The 27899-nt window shown below is 46.8% G+C and overlaps 1 protein-coding gene across 1 annotated transcript in view; it reads right to left on the minus strand.

Annotated features, from left to right (window-relative positions):
- SBF1 (SET binding factor 1) overlaps positions 1-27899 on the minus strand; it is a 105243-nt gene that overhangs the window by 56563 nt on the left and 20781 nt on the right. Inside the window, exons 2-3 of the mRNA XM_015415507.1 lie at positions 8001-8075; positions 7826-7911 (exon numbers count right to left, since the gene is read on the minus strand). Of these exons, the coding sequence (XP_015270993.1) occupies positions 7826-7911; positions 8001-8075 (161 nt within the window). The remainder of the gene's footprint in view (positions 1-7825; positions 7912-8000; positions 8076-27899) is intronic.

A 27899-nucleotide genomic window follows, 5' to 3' on the forward strand; every position in this document is an offset into this window, starting at 1 on the left:
GTGTGCGCACTTGTCTAGCCGCAGTGGGGGGGGGGGGATTACTGTGAAATACTTTTCTCTTAGAATGAATGATTCTTAAGGCAAGCATTTTCACACTCACAATGTACAGCATAAAAAAAATCTGGGGATTTTTTCAATTTTTACAATGGAAAAATTGGGAAATACGGGGGACCACTGACAACATTTTGTCCAGATTTTTATTATTTAATTTTCCACCTGACAGTCTGAAAAGGCAACATTAAAATGTTTTAAATAATAAATAAATTTAATGAAGTCAATTTTAGATCAGCTATTTTAACAATATGTTGAAAATAAATTTCCCTCATCGTATACTTTTTTTTAAAGCTCCATCTCATGTTGAATCATGCACCTATGCTATTTTAGGCCATCTCCCACATCACAAAGAAGTTATAATACGTATATTTAAGTTTTCCCAGAGTGAGACGACCTGTGCAAGACCATCAAGGGTGTTTCTCTTACTGTTGCAGGAATGGATTTAAAGCCATATGTCTCCCTGAGGTTCTCAGAATCTTCTGCTTGTATTTCTGAACCCAAATCCCCTTCCCAAGCACAGTGTAAGGCACTAGTACCCCCTTTAAGTAGTTTTGATTAGAAACCTATAAGAGTTTGAAGCTAGCCTTCCGCCTGGGTTGAACTTGACTGAATCAGTTCTGTAACTGGTTGACAGATGGCACCCAAAGAGTGCTTGTGAATGGTTCCTCACCCTCTTGGAGAGGAGTGACAAGTGGAGTGCCTCAAAGGATCAAGTGGAGTGCACCATCTAACCCTAACCCAACATCTTTATCAATGATTTGGATGAAGGGATAGAGGGAACGCTTATTACATTTGCAGATGATACTAAATTGGGAGGGGCAGCAGCAAATACGGTAGAAGACCAGAGTCAGGAACAGGATGATCTTGACAGGCTGGAAGACTGGGATAAAACAAATAAAATGAATTTCAGTGGGGAAAAATGTAAAGTTCTGCATTTAGGTAGGGAAAATCAAAAGCATAATTATAGGATGGGGGAGACTTGTCTTGACAGTAGTATGTGCAAAAAGGATTTAGGGTAGGGGTGTCGAACTCACTGGAAAGATGTTATTTAAAGTTTTAAAAATCTTTAATTGTGTTTGTCTGTGTCTTTTATAAAGTTTATAACTCCACTACCTGGCATTACCTTTTATGACACACATGGTCCGGCCCAACAAGGTCTTGTTTATGTCAGATCTGGCCCTCAGAACAAATGAGTTCGACACCCCTGATCTAGGGGTTTTAGCAGACCATACACTGATCATGAGTCAGCAGTGTGATGCAGTAGCTAAAAAGGCAAATGGATTTTGGGCTGTATCAACAGACATACAGTGTCCAGATCTTGCAAAGTGATGGTATCACTTTGCTCTGCTCTGGTTAGACCTCACCTAGAGTAGTGTGTTCAGTTTTGGGCACCACAGTTTAAGAAAGATATAGACAAGCTGGAATGTGTCCAGAGGAGGGCAACGAAGAGGGTGAGGGGTCTGGAGACCGTCCTATGAGGAAAGGTTGAAGGAGCTGGGCACGTTTAGTTTGGAGAGGAAACTCCTGAGAGGGGATATGATCACCATCTTCAAGTACTTATAGGGCTGTCATATAGAGGATGGTGCGGAGTTGTTTTCTGTTGCCCCAGAAGGTCGGACCAGAACCCAACGGGTTGAAATTAAATCAGAAGAGTTTTCAGCAAAACATTAGGAAGAACTTCCTGACAGTTAGCTTCCCCAAGGCACAAAAAAACCCTCCAGGATCTCCAGCCAAACTGGCCTGAAGAAAAATGGCTTCCTGACCCCAAAGTGGCGATCAGCACTTCTCTGGGCGTCTAAGAAAGAGCCACAAGAACTAAGCACTGAGGCAACTTTTCCTACCCTCCCTCTCATTCTCTGCCCAAGTTTACAGAATCATAAGAACATAAGAACATAAGAGATGCCAATGTTGGATCAGGCCAAAGGGCCATCCAGTCAAACACTCTGTATCACACAGTGGCCAGAAATACCAGTTGCCATCAGGAGGTCCACCAGTGGGGCCAGGACATTAGAAACCCTCCCACTGTTGACCCCCCCCCAGCACAAAAATAGCAGAGCATCACTTGCCCCAGAGTCCCTATCTATACCTTGTGGCTAATAGCCACTGATGGACCTCTGCTCCATATGCTTATCTAATTCCCTTTTGAAGCCGTCCATGCTTGTAGCCGCCACCACTTCCTGTGGCAGTGAATTCCAAGTGTTAATCACTCTTTGGGTGAAGAAGTACTTCCTCTTATCCGTTCTAACCTGACCGCTCAGCAATTTCATGGAGTGCCCACGAGTTCTTGTATTGTGAGAAAGGGAGAAAAGTACCTCCTTCTCTACCTGCTCTTTCCCATTCATAATCTTATAAACCTCAATCATGTCACCCCTCAGTCGTCGTTTCTCCAAGCTAAAGAGCCCTAAGCGCCTTAACCTTTCCTCACAGGGAAAGCGTTCAGCTGCACTGCACTGAATACTGCACATCTAGGCCAGATGGTGTGCACCCAAGAGTGCTCAAAGAGCTTTCTAATGAACTCGCAGAGCCTCTGTCCATCATCTTCAAGGCTTCCTGGAGGACTGGGGATGTGCCACAAGATTGGAGGAGAGCAAATGTTATCCCCATCTTTAAGAAAGGGAAGAAGGATGACTCGGGAAACTACAGGCCAGTCAGTCTGACTTCTGCTGCTGGGAAGATATTAGAGCAGATTTTAAAGGGATCAATCTGTAAGCATCTGAAGGACCACTTAGTGATCCGGGGAAGTCAGCGTGGTTTCGTCCCCAACAGATCTTGTCAGACCAACCTGATTTCCTTCTTTGATCGTGTGACGAGCTTACTGGATCGTGGGAACTCTGTTGATGTGATTTACCTGGATTTCAGTAAAGCTTTTGATAAGGTTCCCCATGACATTCTGATGGGAAAACTGGAAGACTGTGGACTGGACTATAGGACAGTTCGGTGGATAGGGAACTGGTTAGAGGACCACACACAAAGAGTGGTGGTCAGTGGCGTTTCATCAGATTGGAGGGAGGTGTCCAGTGGGGTGCCTCAGGGCTCGGTTTTGGCCCCAGTACTTTTCAATATTTTTATCAATGATCTGGATGAAGGGGTAGAAGGGCTACTCATTACATTTGCTGATGATCCCAAGTTGGGAGGAGTAGCAAACATCCAAGAAGATAGAGTTAAAATTCAAGGAGACCTGAATACTCTGGAGAAGTGGGCAGTTGTGAACAGGATGCAATTCAACACAGATAAATGCACAGTATTACATCTGGGCCACAAAAATGTCAAGCACAAATACTGGATGGGGGATACGTTTCTAGGGAGTAGTGTATGCGAAAGAGATCTTGGGGTAAGGGTGGACTGTAAACTAAATACGAGCAGTCAGTGTGATGTGGTTGCCCTCCTCTCAAACATTTGATGTTTATTCTGTGTGGCTGTTATGTTAAGCAAGTTTGGCCACCCCTGGCCTAGATGGTCTGTATGGCCCCCTCCAACTCTCTGTGGTTCGATGATTCTACCTCCACACCACCTTCTATAATGACAGCCCTTCAAGTACCTGAAGATGGTTATCCTATCCCCCCTCTCAGTCGTCTCCTCTCCAGGCTAAACAGACCCAGCCCTTTCAGCCTTTCCTCAGAGGACTGGGTCTCCAGACCCCGCGCCATCCTCGTTGCCCTCCTCTGGACACGTTCCAGCTTGTCTAGATCCTCCTTAAATTGTGGTGCCCAAAACTGAACACAATACTCTAAGTGAGGTCTAACCAGAGCAGAGTAAAGCGATACCATCACTTTTATCAATGATCTGAGAGCCAGTTTGGTGTAGTGGTTAAGTGTGCGGACTCTAATCTGGGAGAACCGGGTTTGATTCCCCACTCCTCCTTCACTTGCACCTGGCTGGATGACCTTGGGCAAGCTGTAGTTCTGATAAGAGCTGTCCTTGAGCAAGAGCAGTTTCTACCAAGAGCTCCCTCAGCAGCCCCGCCTGCCTCACAGAAGGGTGTCCGTCTGTTGTGGGGAGGGGAAGGGAAAGGAGTTTGTCAGCCGCTCTGAGAGACCTTTGGGTAGTGAAGGGCCATGGGGCATAACTCCAATCTCTTCTCTTCTTCTTCTTTGCATGATCTGGGACACTATACTTCTGTTGATACAGCCCAAAATCACATCTGCCTCTTTAGCTACCACATCACACACTGAGCGAGCATCTGGGGGAACGGGGCTGTCGTGGCGACGCGGGAGGCGGAGGTGAGACTGAGTGTCAGTCCCAAGAGGGAGGGAGGGAGGGGGAGCGAGCATCTGTCACAGATCTTTGGGTATAAATACGGCTAGGGCTCCAACAGATTTTCGTTGGCTTCTGAAACTCCAGACACTCCTGGGGAATTGGAGGTCAACCCAAAGAGATCTCTTTGCTGGGTTGCATGTTTTGTTGGGTGGGAAACTGTGTCTGCATGTTCAATTTTTGTGTATGTGTTTACTATCTATAGTTATTGAAATAGATGTGTATTGTGTGTCAAGTTGATACAGCATCTTGCTGTTTCATCTTGTCAGATAAACTCTGAGAACTGGGCCTTGCTTAAATAAAACAAATATAGAGAGAGAGACCTTTGCTTGGAGTGTCTCTAGCCAGCGCTCAGCGTTTCAAAACTGCACCTTCTGCCCTTGGTAAGAGAGGCAACACACTAGAGGACACGAACCACAGGGAGGGGGTGTGTGGGAACACATTTTCTTCCATCCCATGAGGATCAAGAATTGTACACCACTTAAGCAAATGACAGTAACTAGCTTAATTTACAAAGGTTTTGGATGCTGAACAATTTGGACTCCTTTTAACCTACCCTGTTAACCTTCCCAGACGCCCCACCCCACAACTCCTTGGATCCTACCAGTTTGGTGTCATGGTTAAGTGCGCGGAGTCTAATCTGGGAGAGCCGGGTTCGATTCCCCCCCTCCACTCGCACCTGGCAAGCCCTAGTTCTGACAAGAGCTGTCCTTGAAAAAGAGCAGTCTCTGTCAAGAGCTCTCTCAGCCCCACCCACCTCACAGGGTGTCTGTCTGTTGTGGGGAGGGGAAGGGAGAGGAGTTTGTCAGCCGCTCTGAGACACCACCTCCTCCTCCTCCTCCTCCTCCTCTACCCTCCTGTGTCCTGAGAGCTCCTAAGGCACTTGTGCGAGAGACCCGCCCCCCCCCCGACTTCTGGACCCGGCCACCCTCCCTCCAAAGACTAAGCTGCTATCCCGGAACACACCCTGTACTGGGGTCACAAGCAGCACTTGGGTACAAAAGTCGGTTTACGATAATGCCCCCGCCCCCACACCCCAGATTCAAGACTGGATGAGGAAGCTGACCCTGAGGGTGTCCTGCAGAGCCTGGGCGGGTGTGGAGAGGGGGGGGCTGCTCTCTCTCCCCCAGTCCAAGCTTCCCGCCACTGCAAGCGGCGAACGGAAAGGGGAGTGGCCACAGCACATTGGGCCACAGTGGCGCTGGTCAGAGCCCCCGTTTCGAATGTATGAACCTGACACTGCGGGGACCTGAGACAGAACGCGGATTCTGTTTCACCCACCATGTGGCCCAGCCACCTCCCCGACAGCCTCAGATTTCGCATGGAGCCCCCCCCCCTGAGGTTTATTGTCCTCGGGGGATTCAGCAATCATACGGAGGTTGTCCTAACAGAAACAGCTCATGACTTCATGGCTGCCATGACAACCATGGGGCTCTCGGAGAACATCCTGATCCCCACGCCTATGGAGAGACTCTTCCCCTGGCTGGCTGCTGACAAGGCAACGGTGGTGGTGGTGGTGGTGGTGGTGGGGGGTTCCCGCCCTGCCTCTGCCACGGACCACTTCCTGGGGAGTTCCAGGTACACAAATTACCAGAACCTTTGTGACGGCGAAGGGCTGGGCGGGCTGAGGCATCCGGCGTCTCCCAGGGATTTTATCGCGTGTGAGCAAGTGAGTGACACCCCTGGGCTCCTGCCCCAGCCCTGGCTGGCCTGTGACACGCAGAGATGGCCTGGATGGGGGACGGGGACCCCCACGGCCTCCTCCAGAGGAGCCAGGAACACCCTTTGGCTAGGGAGACGGGCTAGGGAGCGGGGGAGGCAAAATGCAAAGGGAACGCCACGAAACATGGGTGAGCGTGCGCTACCAAGCCCACCTCAACGGAAGCCCACTTGCTTGGCCACCAACACTGCATCCACACACTCTCCTTTGGCAGGGTTTCCCAGGTCGTCAGGGGGCTCTTCTACCGCATCCCGGAGGATGTCAACCAGAAGACCTGCAGACCTGCCGTGACTCACCTGCCAGGCATTCTGCGGACACAACTGCTCCCGTCCACCTCGGCTCAGATGCCACAGCTGGCTCTGTTCAGCCTGGTCCTATTTGTACAGATGACTGTAAGCCACTGAGGCCCAATGAAGCGGCCCAGCTGTCCAAGAAAAGCCCGCCACGCCAGGGGCTGCAGTACCCAGAGGTCATAGACCCCTCTGCATGCCCGTGCCAGAAGGCAACACCAGGGGAAGAAGGCCTCGGCCTCGATCGCTGCAGCGACCCCTGCTCTGACTGCATCCCAGTTAAGTTCTATAACACGCTGCATATGCATGGAAGGCTGCATTTGAAAGCGCGTACGCAAAGGACTGCCTCCTCCCTTCCTGCCTAGGCCCCCAGCTAAGATCCTTTCCGTGGAGGCCCTCTGCTCCCCGTGACTCCTCCCTGTCGAGGTGAGGTGGGTGGTGCCAAGATACAGGGCTCCTCCAGTGGTGGCACCTTGACTTTGGGATCCACTTCCCCTTGCGGCCTGCCCGCCACGTACCTCACTGTTCTTTAGGCACCACCCACACGCCCCTGCCCCTGCCCCCCAACGCCTCTGCACTGTCAGCCACACAGAGAAGAGAAAGCAACGCCATCCCCAGGGCAGCCACTGAGGGAAAGAGCAAGCTGCAGACAGTGAGAGGGGAGGGGAGGGGCTGGACTGCCCTTCCTTCACAACCAGCTTGTTCTCTCCCGGGTGCCCGGGTGGTCTCCGAGCGGCTGGGCCTTCTGCGGAGGAGGGGGCAGGAAGGCAGAGAGGGAAGCCCTTCCCCTTCCTCCAGACGCACCCTCCAGGGCTGCCTAAGGCCCAGCAGTGCTGGGGGGGGGGGAAGAGATTGGATTGATACCCCTTGCCCTTCTCTACCCGAAGGAGTCTCAGAGCGGCTTACAAACTCCTTTCCCTTCCCCTGTGAGGTGGGTGGGGCTGAGAGAGCTCTTGACAGAAACTGCTCTTTTTTTCAAGGACAGATCTTATCAGAACTACGGCCTGCCCAAGGTCATCCAGCCAGGTGCGAGTGGAGGAGGAGTGGGGAATCAAACCCGGTTCTTCCAGATGAGAGTCCGCGCACTTCACCACAACACCAGACTGGGAGAGGCAACCCCACGGACTGAGAAGTCGTCTGGTAACAGGAGCGAGTCGCCACCGGGTGAGAGGCGGAGATGTGCCCGTCTCGTGCTCTGAGACGCTCATGCCTACAGGACTGTGCTGCACTGGGAGGAGTGTGGCTGAGGAGGGACTCTCTGGATCAGGAAAGGTAACAGTCAGCACAGAAGCTCCAGAGGAGGATGCAGAGACTGAGATGCAGACTTGAAACCCTGAGAATGAATGACGCAAGAAGACCCCGCTCTGTGTGCGGGATCCATTTGCCTAAGGGCACACCTTTCCCATTCTCCTGCTTGTGCTGGGATGGCGCACAAAGGGGCTCTGCAGTGGGAAAGCTTCGGCCACCCGCCCCCCACCCCCCATCACACGTCCCACAGACTACTCACCAGCTCAATGCCCTGAGGGAAAGGGTTGTCCTCCCAGTCCTTCTCTGGAAAGCGCTGGAGTATCTGCCCTTGGCCGTCCCCACTCCCTGCAGACGAAAAGACAAGCAAAGGAGATCAGACCACCACACACTTCGGCCTTCTCTTTCCAGTGAGGCACGTCCAGCCAGGGTCTCACCAGGTCTACCTTCGTAATGCCAGGCAAAGTAGGAAGCTTCCAGTAGTCTGGCCAAGCCCACAGGCAGAATCCTTCCTGGCCGAGAACACAAAGAAGCAAGGCAGATTTGTCTGGCCTGTGGAGCTGGAACCACCAAAATGTTCCACTCCAGATCTCTCTAGTATCCTCGCGCTGCCATCGATTATTGTCCTTTGTAGCTACGGTCACCAAGCACCCAAGGGGGCTCCCGTAGGACCCCTTCCCTGTGGACAGAGCAGATGCTTTTAGTGTAGCTTCTACAATGCAGAGATTTCAGCACTGCTGCCGCCACATGTATTCCTTTCACTCTGAAATGGGCCGAGGGGAACCAGCTGAGGGCAGCCTAGGAAACACCGCCAGCTGGGGGCAGCTGGGGGGCCACGGCTCACAGGCTTGCACGAAGAAGGCCCCGGCTCCAGGCCCCGGCATCTCCATTTCGGGAGTCTCGGGGGGTCCCAGGTGCTGGCAGAGACCTCTCTCCGCTCGATCCCAAACAGCCAAGGGACACTGGGCAGACTCAATGCCCAGCGAGTCAAAGCAGAGGCAGCACACACCGCACACAGCCGACAGTCAAGGGGGAAAAAATTAAAAGGGGTGGGTGGTTACCAAGTCAGACTTTGCTAACTCTCAGACAAAGGGCTTGTTTCTCACCCAGGGTATGTTTAAGGACAATCTACCCAGGAGAGACTTCACAAGCCACACGTTTTCCTCAGTCAGTTCCTAGCCAGGGTGTCAAGACCAGGTGGAGGTCAAAACTAAGCAGCCAAACCATTAAAACTTCTGAGCTCTCAGATGGCTTAAACGCGTGCGCCTTCTCTACTTCAGAAGGGGACAGAAGATGACAAAAACGAGGAAGGGGTGCTGAGGTACTGACTTCCCTGCCGGGGTCCAGCTCGTGTGTGTGTGCGCATTTGTCTGGGGGTGTGCTAGAGGAAACAAAAAGGTCTTCACCTGCTGGTGAAAAACAGAGAGACAGAGACAGACGGAGGGAGGGAGATGAGCCTCCCTGACGAGGAAGTTCCAAGTTTTGGTGTCACAACTGTAGCATGAATGGGAATATATAATGATTTTAATTCAAATTATTCAGATACTTATGTTTTTTCTGGTTTTATAAATTGTGATATTAAGATTTTATTAGGATTTAATAAGAGTTTGTTAAGTTGTGAGGCCTCTTTGTAGGTTAGAGCATCTTTTTAGCTGATGACAGCAGACAAGAAGTTGTTTGGATGGAATAGCTGTGTTTGCTGACTGGAAGTTCTAATAGGTCTTAAGTGTAGCACTGAGGGTAAAGTGGAGGATGGGATTTTCAACAGAGGTATTTGCTTGACTTTTTATTCAAAGTATGGAGTTGATGGTTTTAGTTGTTTAGGGTAAAACTCTGCAGCGTCTGGGTCAATAAGGGCTTTAGTTTCTTATCTGAAAACTACACATTTTGCTTGGGCGTAGAGAATCCTTGGGTAAACTTGAATAGGGTTACGTTAAATAAACATTTAAGATATCATGTAGTCACACCTTTTGCTGTAACTGACCAATGAACATGTGCCTACTCAAATGATGCTCTGCCATGTGTCACCAATTATGATTTTTGTATGTTATGTTTTGCCTATGTCATTTCGGGGATAAAACTGCATGTACTTCCTTAGATTGGTCAGAAAGCAGTTAATTTTTGGCTTCCGATCTGGCTAAGATGGAGGACTGAAGCGTTTCGTGATCGTGCGAAGCGAGCAACGGCCACTTTCGACAGTTTGGGCAATACACAGCCCAACGCATCACTCCCCAGCGAGGGGGGGGGACAAGCAGGCAGCAGCGCCCTAGAGGGAGTGTGAGGTTGGCGTAATCCAGCTTCGGAAGAAGCTGAATTGGGCTTTGACCTCCTCCCACGAAGAAGGCAAGTGCCAAGCAACTCTATAGTGGCCGATCGAGCCGGATTACCGGCATAAATTCTTCGTCAGCAGACTTCTTTGAAGAAGGACAACAACTGTGAGTTAAAAGAAACAATGCGAAACCCGTTTTGAACGTGCTAGATAACAAAAACGTGCCGCTTACCTGAACTGAGTTTGGAGTCAATTTGAATTAAGCGGTTGAGCGGAAAATGAATAGTAAATCCCAGAAATCCGATTCCGGAGAGAAAAAAGTTGATTGAAGCCTTTAAAAACTGTAAAAACGCTTATTGTTTAACATTCCTGTGGTGAAGATGGAGCCGTGTGCGCAACTGTAAAATCGAAACTCACGAACAATAGCGTGGGAAGAGCAGGCTGGTGTCACAAAGAAAGAGGTCCGTGTGAAACATCCAGGAAGTTGAATTCCTAGACGGGCATTAGCGAAAGGAAGACAGTGGAACTTTTAAAGGTGCCGGACCGGAAGTGAGTTGTATGCGGAAGGAAGGGCCTGCAAAGTATCAATTTGACCTACTCTACATGAAATTACCATAGAGAAGTTGCGCCCGACATTTTGAGGAGGACTTCAACTAAATTTGCTTTTTTAATATATTTCTAAGGGTCTTTGGAAAGCGTAAACAGAGAGGCATGGAGGACTAAATCTTATCATCTAGAAGAGTGCTTTATTTTGCGAATCTGTGAATTGGAAAGAAATCGCCAAGACGGAGACCAGGAGAGGCAAGAAAAGAGCCGACTCAGACCCAGAACTTAAACCAAGGGTCAATGGACTCAGACTTTGATTTGATTTATAGAGTGAACTCCAGAATTGCAGAAAAGAAGAATTTACCAAGGGATGTAATTGTACAATTTGTAACAAGATCAATAACAGAGGAGATATTCAAGAAGCAATTCAACGTCCCTTTTGTAATAGAGGGAAACAAAATTATGGTGATGAGAGAACTCCCAAGAACAATACTGCAAGACAGGAAAAGGTATAAATCCTTGGCGGACAAACTCAGAGCTTTGAGCATCAGATATAGATGGGAGATTCCACAAGGTTTATCCTTTACGTATCAAGGTGGGAGGATTCAGATCAGATCGATGATGGACTTTTATAAATTTAAGGCGGACAATGCGGACGTCTTTGGAGAACTTTAAAATAAAACGCATAATGGAGTACAAATTGTTGTCATGGAATGTTAATGGATTAAATTCACCAAACAAGAGGAAAAGAATCAATCATTGGATACAGAAACAGAAATGCAACGTGATATGCTTGCAAGAAACACATATTAGAAAACAGGATATAAAATATTTAAAGAATGCTTTATTTGGAATTGAATTTTGTTCTGCGGCCTCAAACAAGAAAAAAGGAGTTGTGACATATGTGAAGAAGGAGTTACAACCTACAGAAATTTTTAAGGACATAGATGGCAGATACGTGGGTGTGGAATTAATGATTCAGCAGAAAAAAACATTGTTGATCAACGTGTACGCACCCAATGGAGCAAAGGAAAAATTTTTTAAGGATATAACTGACCAATTACAACAATTGACTTATGAGCAAGTTATTATGGCCGGAGACTTTAATGGGACAATAGATCGTCTAGACAGAAAACCACAAAAGGACAACGAATTCAGCGGAAAATTGCCAAAGAATTTTTTTGAATTAGTTAAGCAAGAAAAATTAGAAGATGTTTGGAGGAAATGGAACCCGATGCAGAAAGACTTTACTTTTTATTCCAATAGACATTGCTCTTTTTCCAGAATTGATATGATTTGGATGTCTGAAGAATTATCAATGAAAACACATAAGACTGAAATTTTGCCAAGATGTAATTCAGATCACAATCCGGTGGTATGGAGTTCCACAGAAAGGAAAAAACCCTTTCTGTGGAGGATTAATGAAGACTTGTTGGATAAGAAAACGGTAATTGAGATGTTAAAGGAAGAAACGAAACAATTCTTTCAACAAAATTTAAATAAAGAAACACCGATACAGATTGTATGGGATGCTTATAAAGCGGTGATGAGAGGAATTCTCATCTCGCAAAACGTGAAGCAAAAAAAGGAAAAACTTCAAAAACAAACAGAAGTGTTAGAAAAAATTGCTCAGAAAGAAAAGGAATTAAAAAAGAAGCCTGGAAAAAAGCAAATTATTAAAGAATTAAAGTTGCTGAAGGAACAACTGAATGAGACTTGGAATCAGGAAATGTATTGGAATTTAAAGAAGTTACAACAGAAATCTTTTGAAGGGGCGAACAAACCGGGAAAATACTTAGCTTGGCAACTTAAGGCTAGAAGAGAGAGAAGAATGATAACCAAAATAATAGAAGATGGAAAAGAGTTCGTTGATCCTAATGGAATAAAGAGATGTTTCTTCAAGTATTATGCTAAACTATTCCAAACAACTAGAGTTGATCTTGAGAAGATTAAAACATATTTAAAGGAGATTCCACTACCAAAAATAAGTAAGGAATACAAAGATTTATTAAATGGTCCAATTCAAAAAGAAGAAGTGATGAAGGCAATAGAAGAGACAAAGTTGGGGAAGGCGCCTGGGCCGGACGGATTTACAGCGAAATTCTACAAAAAGATGAAAGAAGAAATTTCCCCGGTCCTGGAAGCTTTAACCAACGAAATAAGAGAAAACAAAAAGGTGCCGGACTCATGGAAAGAAGCAATTATTTCTTTGATTCCAAAGGAAGGACAAGATTCAACAAATGTAAAGAACTACAGGCCAATATCTCTTTTGAACAACGATTATAAAATCTTTGCAAAAATTATTGCAGAAAGGGTGAAAAACTATTTACAAACGGTAATTTCTGAAGATCAAGCGGGCTTTTTACCCAAAAGGCAGATTAGAGACAATGTAAGAATAGTAATGGACGCAATTGAATATTATGAAAAGCACCCAGAAAAAGAAGTAGCTTTTCTGTTTGTTGATGCAGAAAAAGCTTTTGACAATCTTAATTGGAATTTTATGCACCAGATGATGGAAAAGATTGAAGCGGGACAACATTTTAGAAATTGTATTGAAGCTATCTATTCTGAACAAAGAGCTAAAATAAATGTGAATAAAGAACTGACAGATAACTTCAAAGTACAGAAAGGAACAAGGCAAGGTTGTCCGTTATCACCGTTATTATTTATCTGGGTATTGGAAATACTTTTACAAAAAATACAGTACGATCAAGAAATAAAGGGCTTGACACATAAAGGACACCAATACAAATATCGAGCATTTGCAGACGATGTAATGTTTATGGTGGAAAACCCAACAGAAAAATTGACATTGCTTTTTCAAAAAATAAAGGAGTTTGGAGAATTGGCCGGCTTTTACGTAAATAAGAATAAAACAAAACTTATATGTAAAAACATGATCAAACAAAAACAAGTGGAACTACAAGAACTGGTACAATGTGAAGTAGTTAAAAAAACAAAATACCTTGGAATTGAATTAACGGCAAAAAATATAGACCTATATAAGAATAATTATGAGAAATTATGGACTAAGCTGACTCAAGATTTTAAGAAATGGGATAAAATGAACTTATCACTGATGGGAAGAATATCAGTTATAAAAATGAATGTCCTACCACGTTTGATGTTCCTGTTCCAAACAATACCAATTCTGCATAAAACGGATTTGTTGGCCAAGTGGCAACAAGAGTTGTCAAAATTTGTTTGGGCAGGCAAGAAACCAAGGATCAAAATGAAAATACTTTGTGATGCCAAAGAAAGAGGAGGTCTACAAATGCCAAATCTTAGACTATATTATGAAGCGGTTTGTCTAACATGGATGGATCAATGGGTGAAGCTTGAAAATGACAGATTGTTGGGGTTGGAAGGGCATGATTGTAGATTTGGCTGGCATGCATATTTATGGTATGACAAGATAAAAATGGACAGTTTTTTTAAACTTCACTTGGTGAGAAAAGCTTTGTATATGGTATGGACAAGATATAAGAAGTACCAGAGTGACTTAAGACCATTGTGGATTGTACCAGTAGAAGTGTTGATATCTTACTCAAGACAGCGAGGTAGAGACTGGTTGCCATATAGAGATTTAATTAAAAAAGAGGGAACAGAGTGGGTAATGAAAAAGCAGAATGAAATTGAATATGAATATGAGTGGTTGAAATATATGCAGATTTATGATCTTTTTAGATCTGACAAAAAAAACTATGGTTTTAGAGAGGAAAAAAATGAAATTGAAAAGGTATGGGAGAGTGGAGGAGGAAAAAATATTTCTAAAATGTATAAGGTGTTGTTAAAATGGTATACTGAAGATGAAACTGTTAAAGAACAAATGTTAAAATGGGCTATTAATATGAATAAGGAAGTGGATATGGAAACTTGGGAATATTTGTGGAAAAACTCTATTAAGATCTCGACATGTACTAATGTTAAAGAAAATTGTTATAAGATGATGTATAGGTGGTACATGACACCTAAGAAGATTGCAAATATGAATCAAAATATGTCAAACAAATGTTGGAAATGTAAGAGGCATGAGGGCTCATTTTATCATATGTGGTGGACTTGTGAGAAAGCTGTAGACTTTTGAACAAAAGTCCACAATGAAATGCAAAAAATACTGAAATGTTCTTTTAAAAAAGCACCGGAAATTCTGCTTTTGGGACTCAAAATGGAAGAAGTCACTACGACTAAAAAAACTTTACTCTGGTACCTGATAGTGACAGCGAGAATGATTTATGCTCAGTTTTGGAAGACAGAAAAGGTACCAGAGGTTGAAGAATGGATACAAAAAGTTCTGTTCATGGCACAAATGGATAAGATTACAAAAAAACTGAATAACAAAGAAGACGATGAGTTTTTTGGAGAATGGAATGATTTCAAAATTTATCTGGAAAAGAACTGGGATGTGAAACAAAACTTAATATGTTTAGATCAATATTAGTCAAACGATGTTATCTTTAGATTGTAATGATGAAAAACTGATATTGTTGATGATATGAAGTAATTTGGAGCAGGGGTGGAAGCATTGTGGGAAGCCATTGGAGGGAGGGGAGGAACTGGGAATGGGGTAGACAATTGATAGAATGAAATGTTTTATATGTTGTATTCCTGAGAAAATAAAATTTGTTTACCAAAAAAAAAAAAAAAAGAAAGCAGTTAATTTTTGACAGGCTATTTTGGCCTGTTTTCTGGTATTTCTTCCAATAAAATACCTAAAAGAACTTTCTCCTCACCGAGACTTCAGTCATGTGTTCTTTGGGGGGCGGGGGCTTGGGAACATACGATCCAACTTTGTGGAACAAAGTGGTGCCCAACATGGGGCATAGCGCCCCCCGCTGGTGACTTTGATTTTTGCTGCTGGAGCCATGGATCAGAAGCTCTAAGGAAAGTGCACCTAGCTAATTTCGACTATCCCTTATCGCCTTGAGTCTGTTGGTGGAGGCAGCATCCTGCGCACCGGTGGGCGGACCTTGAAGTCCAGTGACGAGGAACCAGGTTTCAGGAGCCGGCTACAGGTACCTTTTTGGGTCGGACGGGTAAATCCTTTGTCAGTATCAGGCTACTGCTCGTAGGGATTGAAGTGTCAGGTGTGTTGTGCAAAGTCTGGCAGAGACAAAGTAGCTCTCACTCCCGCCTCTTTTTTTATATAATATTTTAATGATTTTATAAACTATAGCCTACATTCTAAAGGTACAGGGGGAAAACCTATCACTAACTTATGACAAGAATATTTGTAAGCTGACAAATGCATACATCACTCCTGCAATAAGACTGATATTATGATAAACATAGAATTATAAAAGCAGAGAGATCAAACTTCTATTGATTAAAGTTTAATTATGCTTAAGTCAAGTAATATTGTAATAGTGGCATCCTTGTGGGGTGGGGAAACTGTTTATCTCTTGGGCTTCTTCTTCACTTTTGGAGTTTTGGACACTGCTGCTCCTTTCTCAGACTCTGACATTGAACTGCTGGAATCACTTGAAGAATTATCTGGTTCTTCCTCACTGGGCTCCTCTCCTTATTATCTATGCCCGATTGTTTTTTCAAAAAGATTTTGGCCTTTTGGACAGAGTCAATTTTAACTTTCTTGCCGTTGTATTTGAACACGATTTCTTCTGGGAAGCTCCATCTGTAAGTTATTGCTTTGTCTTGTAGGAAAAGAATTAAGTCTTTATACTGTCATCTTCATTTCCGGATCTCAAATGGAATGTCTTTCAGAATTTTAATTTCTTCTTTGTTGATTTTAAGTGTTTTCCCCACAGTAACTTTTAAAACATTGTCTCTCATTGTTCTCCTTGAGAATTTAATGTAAATTTCACCAGGCAGTTTATTTTTTCTTATAAAATCAGGGTAAGTATAGTATGCCAAGTCCATGTCACTTTGTAGATCCTCCTGTTTAAGGTCTGAAATTGAAGCTATTACTCCACTTATCGTTGTTTTTATGTCTTCTCCCTTCTGTCAGGAACTTCTTGGAAGCGTAGAACATGCACAGATTTATCGAGCTGAAGTTGAAATAGTTGGATTTTTATCAGTATTTCTTTCTTTCTTAACTTCTTTTAGTTGTTGCTTAATATCAGTAGTCCTTATTTCAACTTTCTCGATCCTTTTATCTGTCTTATTGGCTCTTTTTTCCATTTGGGTAAGTTGCTTTTGGACGGAATCCAGCTTGGTATTCATTGTAGACATCTGGTCCAGCAGAAGGTGCAGTGCTGCAGCAAGCATATTGAGAAAGTCTGCAGTCGCTTCCTGTGGCTGACAGGGAGTCGTTGGTGTAGTACTTCCTGGTGGAAGTTTCTTTTCCACCACCATTCTCCTCGCCCTCCCAGCCATTTGTTTACAGTGAAGAAAAGTTTTAGTTTTAAATTAAAGTTTTTTCTGAATTCCACGTTCTTGGGCTTAAAATATAGCCTTCAAGCTTAAATGAAGTCTCGAGCAGTTAGTTTCGTTCCTTCTTTCCTTTTTGTACCGCTTAGAGACTGCTCCATTTCGGGGGGGGGGGGGGGATCTCCAACCCTTCCCCACATGCCGCTCTTTCTCCGGTCAATCTAGCAAGCCGAGACTGCTTCGCTTATACAGAGGTTTAACTCACTGTTTTAGACGAGTTCGATTATTGCCAGGGGTTTTTTTTGCTTATTTTCTTGTCCACTTGTCCGGAGGTCGGCTCTCATCGCCATACTGGCTCCACGGTGTCAGGACTTCTCAGGGACATGCAAGCCTCGATCCCTCAGCCGTCACCTTGGGAGAGGCTTATCCCGGCTCCCCAGGCTGAGAGTCTCCTACAGAGACTCTGTGGGAGGTCTGGAACCAGCCAAGACCCCTCCTGATTGCCTCAGCTTGGTGCATCGCCATCGGAGGGTCGATGGGACGTGTCCAAGAGCAAGCCACCATGAACCGGAAGTCCTCACTCCCGCCTCTTGTTCCACTGCTTGGGGCACCCGTCAGTCATTCCCAGTAAGCGTCTGGAGGCCGCCCCTCTCGAAGGGAGCTAACCACTCCTAGAGAGCGAAGTCTTGGGTGAAGGCGTTTTCGTGAAAGTGGAACTTGGGGGGCTGGGACATTTTATTATTTTTCCTCCCTGTGGTCTTGTCTTCCTTTTCTGTGATTTGTGTATTGCCTGTCAGAATGGGAAATCAGGGAAGTAAAATAAAAGTTCGTACTCCATTAATGTGTATGGTTCAGAATTGGAATGGCATAGTAGGTCTGGAGGGGGGGGGCATTTAAAGATTTGCAATAACTTGTTGATAAACTTGTTAAGTATTGTAAGGCAGCTTGGCTGAGATATGCACTTGAAAATGAGGGGAGGTGGCCAGTTCATGGGAACATGAGGAGTGGGAGGAGCATGATTAAATTGAATTTTAGCTACCTACAATGACAAGGGGAACATCATTAAATAATAATGTGCCTATTTCTAAATCTTTGCAAATGACACTAAGAGAAAATCTTAGACATAGATCTGTGAGTCTTTTTCCCAGGGATGTTAAAGTGCGGGCTTTAGAACGTAAGGAAAAAGAGAAATTCTAAGGGAGAGGTTGCCAAGTCAGATTCTGGGGATTTGCTGCCACATATTGAGGACCCTACGGACTCGCTTTCTTCTGTCTGGCCAGACACACACACACACACACCCAGCACCTCCTTCTGCCCCCCACTAACTCTCCCCTCTCTTCTTCTGTAACTTCTCCTGTTATTTCTTCTCCTGTTCCTGATGCAGCTGCAGGACATTTAGCAGATTTCCATCCTAAAACTTTTCCTTCAGCTTCAGAGGGGAGGGCCCTTCTTCAAAAACACCTGCATCTTTGGGGGGGTGGGGGGAGGCGCCTTCAGGGATTCAGCAGAAAATTAAAAAGGAGCTTAGTGATTCAGATGGCCACCCATCCAGCTTCAGGTGGCAACCGAGGAAGGACCTCCGGGGGGGGAGGAGGCCCTTAAGGTATGTTGATTCCAGGCCATTCAGAGCCTAACAGGTCACGGCTTGAGATCAACATATCTTTGGGAGCACCTCTCCTAGCACCCCCCCCCCCCAAGAGCTCTATGCTCTTTAACTAACAACACACTGGGGGCCCAAGGAATATTTGCCTGGCCTCAACCAGAGCTAGAGCCTTCTTGGCGGTAGCTCCAGCACGGTGGAATGCACTTCCTAGTGAGATCCAGGCTCCGTGGGACTTGGCTCATTTCCGCAGGGCCTCTAAAATGGAGATGTACCACCAAGCATATAGGTGAGGCCAGGAGAATTCGTGTTCATCTAGTTCTTCCTGGTCCTTCTCCCCCCTTTTCCCTTCCCCTGGGGCGGCGGTGGCGGAGGAGGAGGAGATTGGATTTATACCCTGCCGCCCTTCACTTGGAGTCTCAGAGAGGTTTACAAACTCCTTTCCCTTCCCCTCCCCACAACGGACACCTCCTGTGAGGTGGGTGGGGCTGAGAGAACTCTGACACAAACTGCTCTTTCAGGAACAGCTGTGCCAGAACTACGGCTTGCCCAAGGTCATCCAGCCAGGTGCAAGTGGAGGAGGAGTGGGGAATCAAACCCGGTTCTCCCAGATTAGAGTCCACGCACTTAACCACTACACCAAACTGGCTGTGAGAGTACCATTATATGCCATCTGATTAATTGTAAATATTTGAACTTGAATCTGTTAAATTTATGTTTTAACTGTCTTGTAAACTGTTTATTCTATGTCGTGATCCACTCTGAGCCCCGCAATAATGGCAGAGAGTGGAACTGAAATCAAATGAATGAATGGTAAGGTCCACACCTCGAATTGAGCCTGGCAGCAAACTGGAAGCCAGTGTAGATGGAGTAAGACTGGAGGTGATATGGTCTCTGCAATCCACCCCAGCCAACACTCTGGCTGCAGCACCGGGCACCGGCGATGGCTTCTAGGCAGGCTTCAAGGGCAGCCTCATGCAGAGCACGCTGCGGTGGTCTAACCCAGAAGCTATCATCAGGGCATGCCCCACCGTGACTGTCAGCACCGGCTCCCTCTTGCGCTTCTGTGCATCACAGGTGACTTCCTCAGGTGCGCCACTGCAAAGGACTGGAACACCTTTCTCTCGAGGGAAGGCTGAAAACGCTGGTGCTTCTCAAGGTCAGAGAAAGAGAAGGCATGATAGAAGTTCTTGGGATTACACATCGAGTAGAGGAAGTGGACAGAAACCTTTTTCTCTCGCAGTAGAAGCACTCGAGGACACCAAAAGATTCAGTATGGACAAGCGGGAGAAGATCAACGATGAAATGGTGGACTCCGCCACCAGGGCCAGGGCCGGCAGGGATGGAGGGTCACCAGCACGGGTGGCTTCGCAGGGGGGGTGCAGGGATGAGCCTGGGCCTGCCAGTGGGGCCTAGGGGCTCTGGGGAAGCCCGTGTCAGAGTAGCTGCCAGGCCTCCATTCCCCAGGCCACCTTCTGGGCCCTGTGATTGGTTAACAGGGGGTTTGGAGGGAACACTCGCACCAGCAGAGGAGGCCAGGGGGCGGTGCCTGGGAAGAAGGGACAAAGGGGCTGGCCCAGAGTGCTTCACTCCTGGGGAGCAGAGCGGGGAGGGGGGGGAGGCTGCTGCGGGGCGGAGGAGGGAACCCTCGGTGCCCTGGAAGGGGGCGGGGGTCAGCTGGATGCCAGTCGCCCGGAGGCCTCTAGGGATGGCCGAGACAGACACGCCAGGGCTCTTTTATCTGTTTGCTTGCCTACCTTTGCTGTTCTCATCATTCTACACATTATTTGAAAGCCAACTGCTATTAGACCTCTTTAATAAAGTTATTTGTTATGCTGCCTGAGTCCTCACGTCTCAGTCGGTCACATATAAAGTGCACCCCCCACTGGGAAGAGTGGACATTAGGGGCCGGGTGGGTGCTCTGGGCCCTCCCGGGGAGACCCACACCAGGAGTGGTGGTGGTGGTGGCAGCCCTACGGGAGAGCCTCCCTCGTCCCTGCCTGTGAGGCAAAGGGGGACGGGGGACCAGCTAAATCCACGGGGGAGAGGTCTACTGACAGCTGCCGGCCACAGTGATTAAAGGGGACCTCCACTTTCAGAGGCAGTCAACCTCTGTACACCAGATCTACAAGGCAACACCAGGGGAAGGCTCGGCCTCTGCGCCGTGTTTGTTGGCCTTCCAGGACAGTCAGGGCCCACTCTGTGAAACAGGATGCTGGCCTAGGTGGACCACAGATCTGAATCTGCAGGGCTCTCGTGTCCTCAGAGATGCGGCCGATCGCTTGAGGCTGCAGCCCGGCACTCCAGAAACAATGGGGCTTTGGTTTCCTGCCCGGCCAGGCCCACTGCCAGCACTGTAGTATGCAAATGCACATCTGAGGCCTGACAGCACGGGGGCATCAGAGCACCTCAGTGCCATGCGCGACGAGAGCAGCCAGTGCCAGCGGCTGAGGCAATGCGTGCCCTGCTCCAGCCTTGCCGAGTGAAGGAGCGGGCCGCCTCTAGAGAGGAATGCCCCCGCAGGAGGCAAAAACCCAACAGGGCCGTGTGTCAAGGGACTGCAGAAGGGGCCTCTGGACGGGTGGGCTGACCACCCCGGAAGGGAAGAGCTGCGCCTCCCTCCTCCACTTGGGTCTTCTTCTTCCCTTCACTGCCACCATGCCCCGTGCCACAGCAAGAACCACACGGCTCAGAGGCACGCGGGACACTCATCTCTGAACTGGCCACCCGGACACACTCAGTGCAAACGGCTGCAACTCCCACAAAGGCCGCTTGTGTCACCTCCTTGAGTTTCTGTATTGCCAGCCAAGATATACCACATGCATAAGTAGAGCCATGATATATACCTGGGCTTCCTAAAAGATGTGTACAGTTTCTCAAGGCTCCTAAATAAAGTATAGCAGTCATGGTATAACAGGTTTTATTTTTTTTTAAAGATCCCCGTACTGCTTTTTGATTAAGGAGGTTTTCGAAGGCATTCACAACTTAAAACATGAACCACCTAAACAGAGCCCTGCTGGATCAGACTAGCGGCCCGTCTGGTGCAGGATCCCCCGTCTCACATCCGTTCTCAGACTCCCTTCATCATCCTGGCTGCCCCCTTTTCCAGCACTGCTATGTCTGCTCTGAGATATGGCGACCAAAACCAGGCACAGTATTACAAATCAATCTGCACCACAGATTGACACAGAGGAATTACAAAATCGAAAATTAGATCATTTTTATTTTACTTACAAACATGGATGTATACAAAATACCGATGTGGTTGGGCAATACATAACACTGATTCAGTGAGACACACAGGGCCATAAAATAATATTCTGATTCATAGTTCAGTCAAACAAGCAGTATGTAAATAAAATTTACTAGTTCACTAAACTGTTGAAATACAAACGATGCCATCTGGATTAGCTTTCCCATACAGATCCAGGGGGGGAAAGATTACCATGGTTCTATTGTCATAAACAACAAAAATCTCATAGCTGTTCCTTTTATTAATAAGCAAACAATGGTTTATAATAACAATATTTCTTTAATTTCTCAAAATATAAATACCAATACTACTCAAAGATTGCTCAAGGGTAGCATACAGAAAACATAAGAAGAAATTCCCTCTATAGCCTTGCAATCCAGAACATTATGAGCATAGCCCACCATTCCATAAACTTATTTGAAATATTGGAAGTGTTTCTTAACATTCTTTGATTAACAGTATGTCAAGTCATACTTCTTAGAAAGATTCCAGGGCTACACAGCTGAAACTCTTTCATGATGTTCTTTATAGTCAGAGTATAGAATCCTGGCAAAAAACTTTTCCTTCTTTTTTTCCCCTGAAGACTTAAAAAAGAAAATTCCAATGGAAAACCTGGACATTTGGGAGAGGACTGGAAAAAATCTCCTGTGAAATATTTCCCCTTTTTGAATGAGTAACATGCTTTTAAAGACAAAGTGGACATGTTGTAGACAGACAGCTCTAAAACCCAAGGTGCATTTCAGCACCTAAGGATACAAGGGTCCTTTCCGCATCGGCCTGCCACTCTAGATTTCCTCAGTGTCTGAGTCGAGGTAATTTAAGTCCAGGGCAAAACAGCATCCAAATAACCCCCGGGGGCAACAGCAGGTTTAAACGGGGCTGACCACTGAAGGGAGGCAACGAAGAAGTGAGCAGTGACTCACAAAAACTCCCACCCTAACCACAGATACTGTCTTTAAGGTGCTCCTGGACTCTTTTCTATCCCTACTCTGACTGCAGGCAATATTGGCCCTGCTGGGCTGATTCCAGTATAAGGCAGCTTCACAGTTTTGCCAGTGGAACCAAAACCAGTTCTATTTACCAACCTGTTTCCACAAGCTCAGTACACTTATTCATTTGCAGAGAAGCACCCTCCAGGCCCATCTTCTCTGCCAACTTAGTTTAAAGTCAACATACAACAACAAAGCAACGTGGGTCATCAGCTGAGCCACTACAAGTCTCTTGAGCCAAGAGGAAAGACGTGGTACAAATATCATAATAAAGATTCCCACACGAACGGGAGATGGGAAGGCACAGGGATGTAAAACGTTTCAGAGTAAAGAATTTAATGCCGTTCCCCCCACTACCAACTGTTTGTTTACATTTTCAACAGAAAAAGACTGGAGATTAAGGGAATCATAGAGTTAGAAGGGACCTAGAGGGTCATCGAGTCCAACCCCCAGAACAATTCACAACTACCCCGCCACACACACACCCCCAAGTGACCCCTGCTCCATGCCCAGAACTGGCCTGGAGAAAATTATTTCACAATGAATGAAATGCCTTTTAGACATGGTTTTACTCATTTACCACAAGTAGTATCAAGATCTTCATATGAGTATCTACAATATTAGAGAATAATTTTGTTTTATTAGTTTATATCCCACCTTTCTATTTAAAAAAATAGTTGAGTTGGCTTGTATTGAAACCCACACAAAACAGCTGGCACTAAAAAGGTCTCCAGGATTTAAAAAAAACTGTTTTCAGTGGATGCTGGAAGGCCCGTAAGGAAGGAAACGCCCCCTGTGTGTGTGTGTGTGTGTGTGCGCGGGGGGGGGGGATGCGGGACAGTGGCCGAGAAAGCCCGGGGAGAGGGATCCTATCCCTCCAACGGGGTCTCTCAGAGTAAGACTTCCCTGGCCAGCCTCAGAGTACCAGCCAGTCGGTCCAGGACGGCAGGCAGGCAGTCTACTGGGGACCTCAGACCCAAGCCAATTAGGGCCTGTGCTTTGCACGGGGCCAGAAGGAAGCTGGCGGCCAATGGAACTGGCTCAAGAATGCTGCGTTCTGACCCAGCCGAAGCCTCAAACCATCCTCAAAGGCAGCCCTATGGACTGTGTGTCACAGTAGTCCGACCTGGGCATTGCCACCACAGGCGGGAGTGTTGGAGACAGCCCTTGGACGACCAAGGGGTAAAAGGAGTATTGAAGGATGATAGGGAAATTGCTGAGAAGCTAAATGCATTTTTTGCCTCTGTCTTCACTGTGGAAGATGAGAAGTGCTTGCCCACTCCAGAACCACTGATTTCAGGAGGGGTGTTGAAAGACCTGAGTCAGATTGAGGTGACGAGAGAGGAGGTCCTAAAACTGATAGACAACTTAAAAACTGATAAATCACCAGGCCCAGATGGCATACATCCGAGAGTTCTGAAAGAACTCAAATGTGAACTTGTGGATCTCCTGACAAAGATATGTAATCTTTCCTTAAAATCTGCCTCCATTCCTGAGGATTGGAAGGTAGCTAATGTCACTCCCATCTTTAAAAAGGGTTCCAGAGGAGATCCGGGAAATTACAGGCCAGTCAGTCTGACGTCGATACCGGGTAAATTGGTGGAAACCATTATTAAGGAAAGAATTAGTAGGCACATAGATGAACAAAACCTATTGAGGCAGACTCAGCACGGTTTCTGTAAGGGAAGATCTTGTCTCACTAACCTGTTAGTGTTCTTTGAGGGGGTGAACAAACATGTGGACAAGGGGGATCCAATAGATATTATTTACCTTGACTTCCAGAAAGCTTTTGATAAAGTTCCTCATCAAAGGCTCCTAAGTAAGCTCAAAAATCATGGGATAGAAGGACAAGTCCTTTTATGGATCAAAAACTGGCTAGTTCATAGAAAACAGAGAGTGAGTGTAGGTGGGCAATTTTCTCAGTGGAGGGTGGTAAGCAGTGGGGTACCGCAGGGATCAGTACTTGGTCCACTGCTTTTTAACTTGTTCATTAATGATTTGGAGATGGGAGTAAGCAGTGAAGTGGCTAAATTTGCGGATGATACAAAGTTGTTCAGGGTGGTGAAAACCAGTGAGGATTGTGAGGCACTCCAAGGGGATCTGTCAAGGATGGGCGAGTGGGCGTCAACATGGCAAATGGGGTTCAATGTGGCCAAGTGCAAGGTGATGCACATTGGAGCCAAAAATCCTAAATATAAATACACATTGATGGGGTCTGAACTGGCAGAGACTGAGCAAGAGAGAGATCTTGGAGTTGTAGTGGATAACTCACTGAAAATGTCGAGACAGTGTGTGACTGCAATAAAGAAGGCCAATGCTATGCTGGGGATTATTAGGAAGGGTATTGAAAACAGATCAGCCAATATAATAATGCCCCTATATAAATCAATGGTGAGACCTCATTTGGAATACTGTGTGCAGTTCTGGGCACCACACCTTAAAAAGGATATTATAGCTTTGGAAAAAGTGCAGAAAAGGGCAACTCGAATGATAAAAGGGTTGGAACACTTTCCCTATGAGGAAAGGTTAAAGCGCTTAGGGCTCTTTAGCTTGGAGAAAAGACGACTGAGGGGTGACATGATCGAGGTTTATAAGATTATGCATGGGAAAGAGCAGGTAAAGAAAGAGGTACTTTTCTCCCTTTCTCACAATACAAGAACTCGTGGGCACTCCATGAAACTGCAGAGCGGTCGGGTTAGAACGGATAAAAGGAAGTACTTCTTCACCCAAAGAGTGATTAACACATGGAATTCACTGCCACAGGAAGTGGTGGGTGCTACAAGCATGGACGGCTTCAAAAGGGAATTAGATAAGCATATGGAGCAGAGGTCCATCAGTGGCTATTAGCCACAAGGTATAGATAGGGGCTCTGGGGCAAGTGATGCTCTGTCTTCTTGGTGCTTGGGGGGGGGGTCAACAGTGGGAGGGCTTCTAATGTCCTGGCCCCACTGGTGGACCTCCTGATGGCACTGGTATTTCTGGCCACTGTGTGACACAGAGTGTTGGACTGGATGGGCCTTTGGCCTGATCCAACATTGGCGTCTCTTATGTTCTTATGAAAGGATCGGCCAATACTGTGAACAGAGGCAGCCAAGACCAATATCCCGACTCTGTCCACCTCAGACCGCTCTTAGCACTAGGAAGAGATGCTGCCTTTTGTAGCACTTAAAGGTCACCTCTCAGAAACAAAACAAAAACCCTGGTCAAGGAAGATCACAAAACAAAACTGCTTCATTTATTTCATTTATACCCCAAATTCTCCGCAATGGGAACCTGAAGTGCCTTACAATATTCTCCCCCTCCTCCGCTGTATTCTCACAACAACCCCCCCCCCAAGAGATAGGCTAGGCTGAGAGGGGGTGACTGGCCCAAGGCCACCCAGCAAGCTACCGTGGCAGAGGGGGGGGGATGTGAACAAGTATATGATGTGGAGCCTTACAGCCACCCTCTCTAAATGCTCAAGGACTGTCTGATGATTTGTTCTAAAACTTCCTCAGGTGCAGGCGTCAAGCTGACGGGTCGGTAGTCACCCGGATCCTCCTTTCCCCCCTTCTTGAAGAGGGGGACAACATTTCCCCATCTCCAGCCTTCTGGCACCTCACCTGGTCTCCAAGAATTCTCAAAAACAATGCACAGAGGCTCAGAAATTACGCCCGTGCGTTCTTTTAGAGCCCTTGGACGCGGGCTCATCTGGCCCCGAGGACTTCGTTTCATGTAAAGAAACTAGGTGTTTATGTACTACCCACCCCTATGCCGATCCTCGGCTGCAACTCCCTTCCCTCCTCACGTGTTCTGTGTCTGCCATGTTGAGCACCATCTCCCTTGCAAGAGAAGACTGAGGAAAAGGAGGGATTGGGCAGTTCTGGGGGTCCTTCCAACGGCGCCACAGCCACAGCCCAAGTCTTTTTCAAAAGTCTGTCTTGGGGGGGGGAGCATCCCATCTCTTTGACAAGCAGTGTGGAGCCTCCCCTCCCTTCCACACAGCCACAGATGACCAACACAATCACTCGCCTCAGCTGGCCCGGCCTCCCAAAGCACAGAGCAGCAATTCTGCCTCAGACACAATCCCGGCCGGAGCCTCTTTCTGGGGCAGACCAGCACCGGGCGAGATCCTGTGGGGAAATGGGTCAGACTTTTTCATGCGATTCATTCTCTCTCCCTCTCTCTCTCTCTGTGAAAAACTTTCGTCTTAAGAAGTATTTTACTCATTCTAAAAGACCCCCCAAAAAAACAAATCATAGGAGTTTTTTTGCAGTGTTCTCTCAAATTTCCAGTTTTTGTGTCAGGAAAACTTTTAAAAAGTCTTTGGGGGAAAAGCAAAAAACATTCAAATCCCCCCCCACAATTTTCCTGGTTTTCTTTCGATAATGTTGGATGAGCTGGTTCAGTGCTCTGGCTCAGTATAAGGCAGCTTCTTACGAGTCTCCCGTCCCCCCTGTGTCAGGTCCCACAGCCAACAACTGAGTACACGCTCATTAGAAAGGTTATACTTTATTGCAGAGCTATAGATGCAGTAACATAGTCACTGTTAAGAATGGCGCCTATTCTATTAGCACAATGAGATATAGGGTATTCGTATACACACACACCCCATCCACAGGCCAAAGAGCCGAAGCTGGGAATCGAAAGCTATCCCACTGATACGTGATGCGCAGACACTACACAGGCTAGTTACAAGGTCACTGATAAGAAAGCAGGCAAAGAAGGAATGCAGCAGTGGCTGGTACTCTGGCCAAGCAAATGAACCAAAGCCCACAGACATCGTGGCAGCACAGCTGACATCCTGCTTGGTGAAACCCAGCGTGACTTCTGAGTACCTGTGCCCACCATCATCAGTCATGAGAACATAAGGGAGAAGCCAGCGCTGGATCAGGCTAGTGGCCCATCTGGTCCAACACTCTGTCTGTCCCACAGTGGCCAAAAACACCAGGGGCCATCAGGAGGTCCAGCAGTGGGGCCAGGACACTAGAAGCCCCTCCCACTGTTGGCCCCCCTCCCCAAGCAGCAAGAATACAGAGCATCACTTGCCCCAGCCTGAGAGTTACCTTGTGGCTAATAGCCACCAATGGACCTCTGCTCCATATCTATATATCTAATTCCGAAGTCGCCCCCTGGTGTGCGGATACCTAAATCCGCGCACCGGGGGCACCTGGGGGGGGAGGGAGAGTTTTGTGCACACGTGGGGCGGTCCCCAGGTGTGCACAAAAATCTGAAACCCTGTAAAAAATATCGGGGGGATGTTTAAATCCCCCCGAAACTGACAGAGCGTCCCCTGCGCATGCACAGGGAACGCTCTGCAGCCGGCCTCCCGCCACCGCCGCAGAGGGGGGGGGAAGAGAGCAGTGAGCCGGG

The sequence above is a fragment of the Gekko japonicus genome, unplaced genomic scaffold (genome assembly GCF_001447785.1).
Source record: "Gekko japonicus isolate JY-2015 unplaced genomic scaffold, Gekko_japonicus_V1.1 scaffold1667, whole genome shotgun sequence".
Lineage (NCBI taxonomy): Eukaryota > Metazoa > Chordata > Lepidosauria > Squamata > Gekkonidae > Gekko > Gekko japonicus.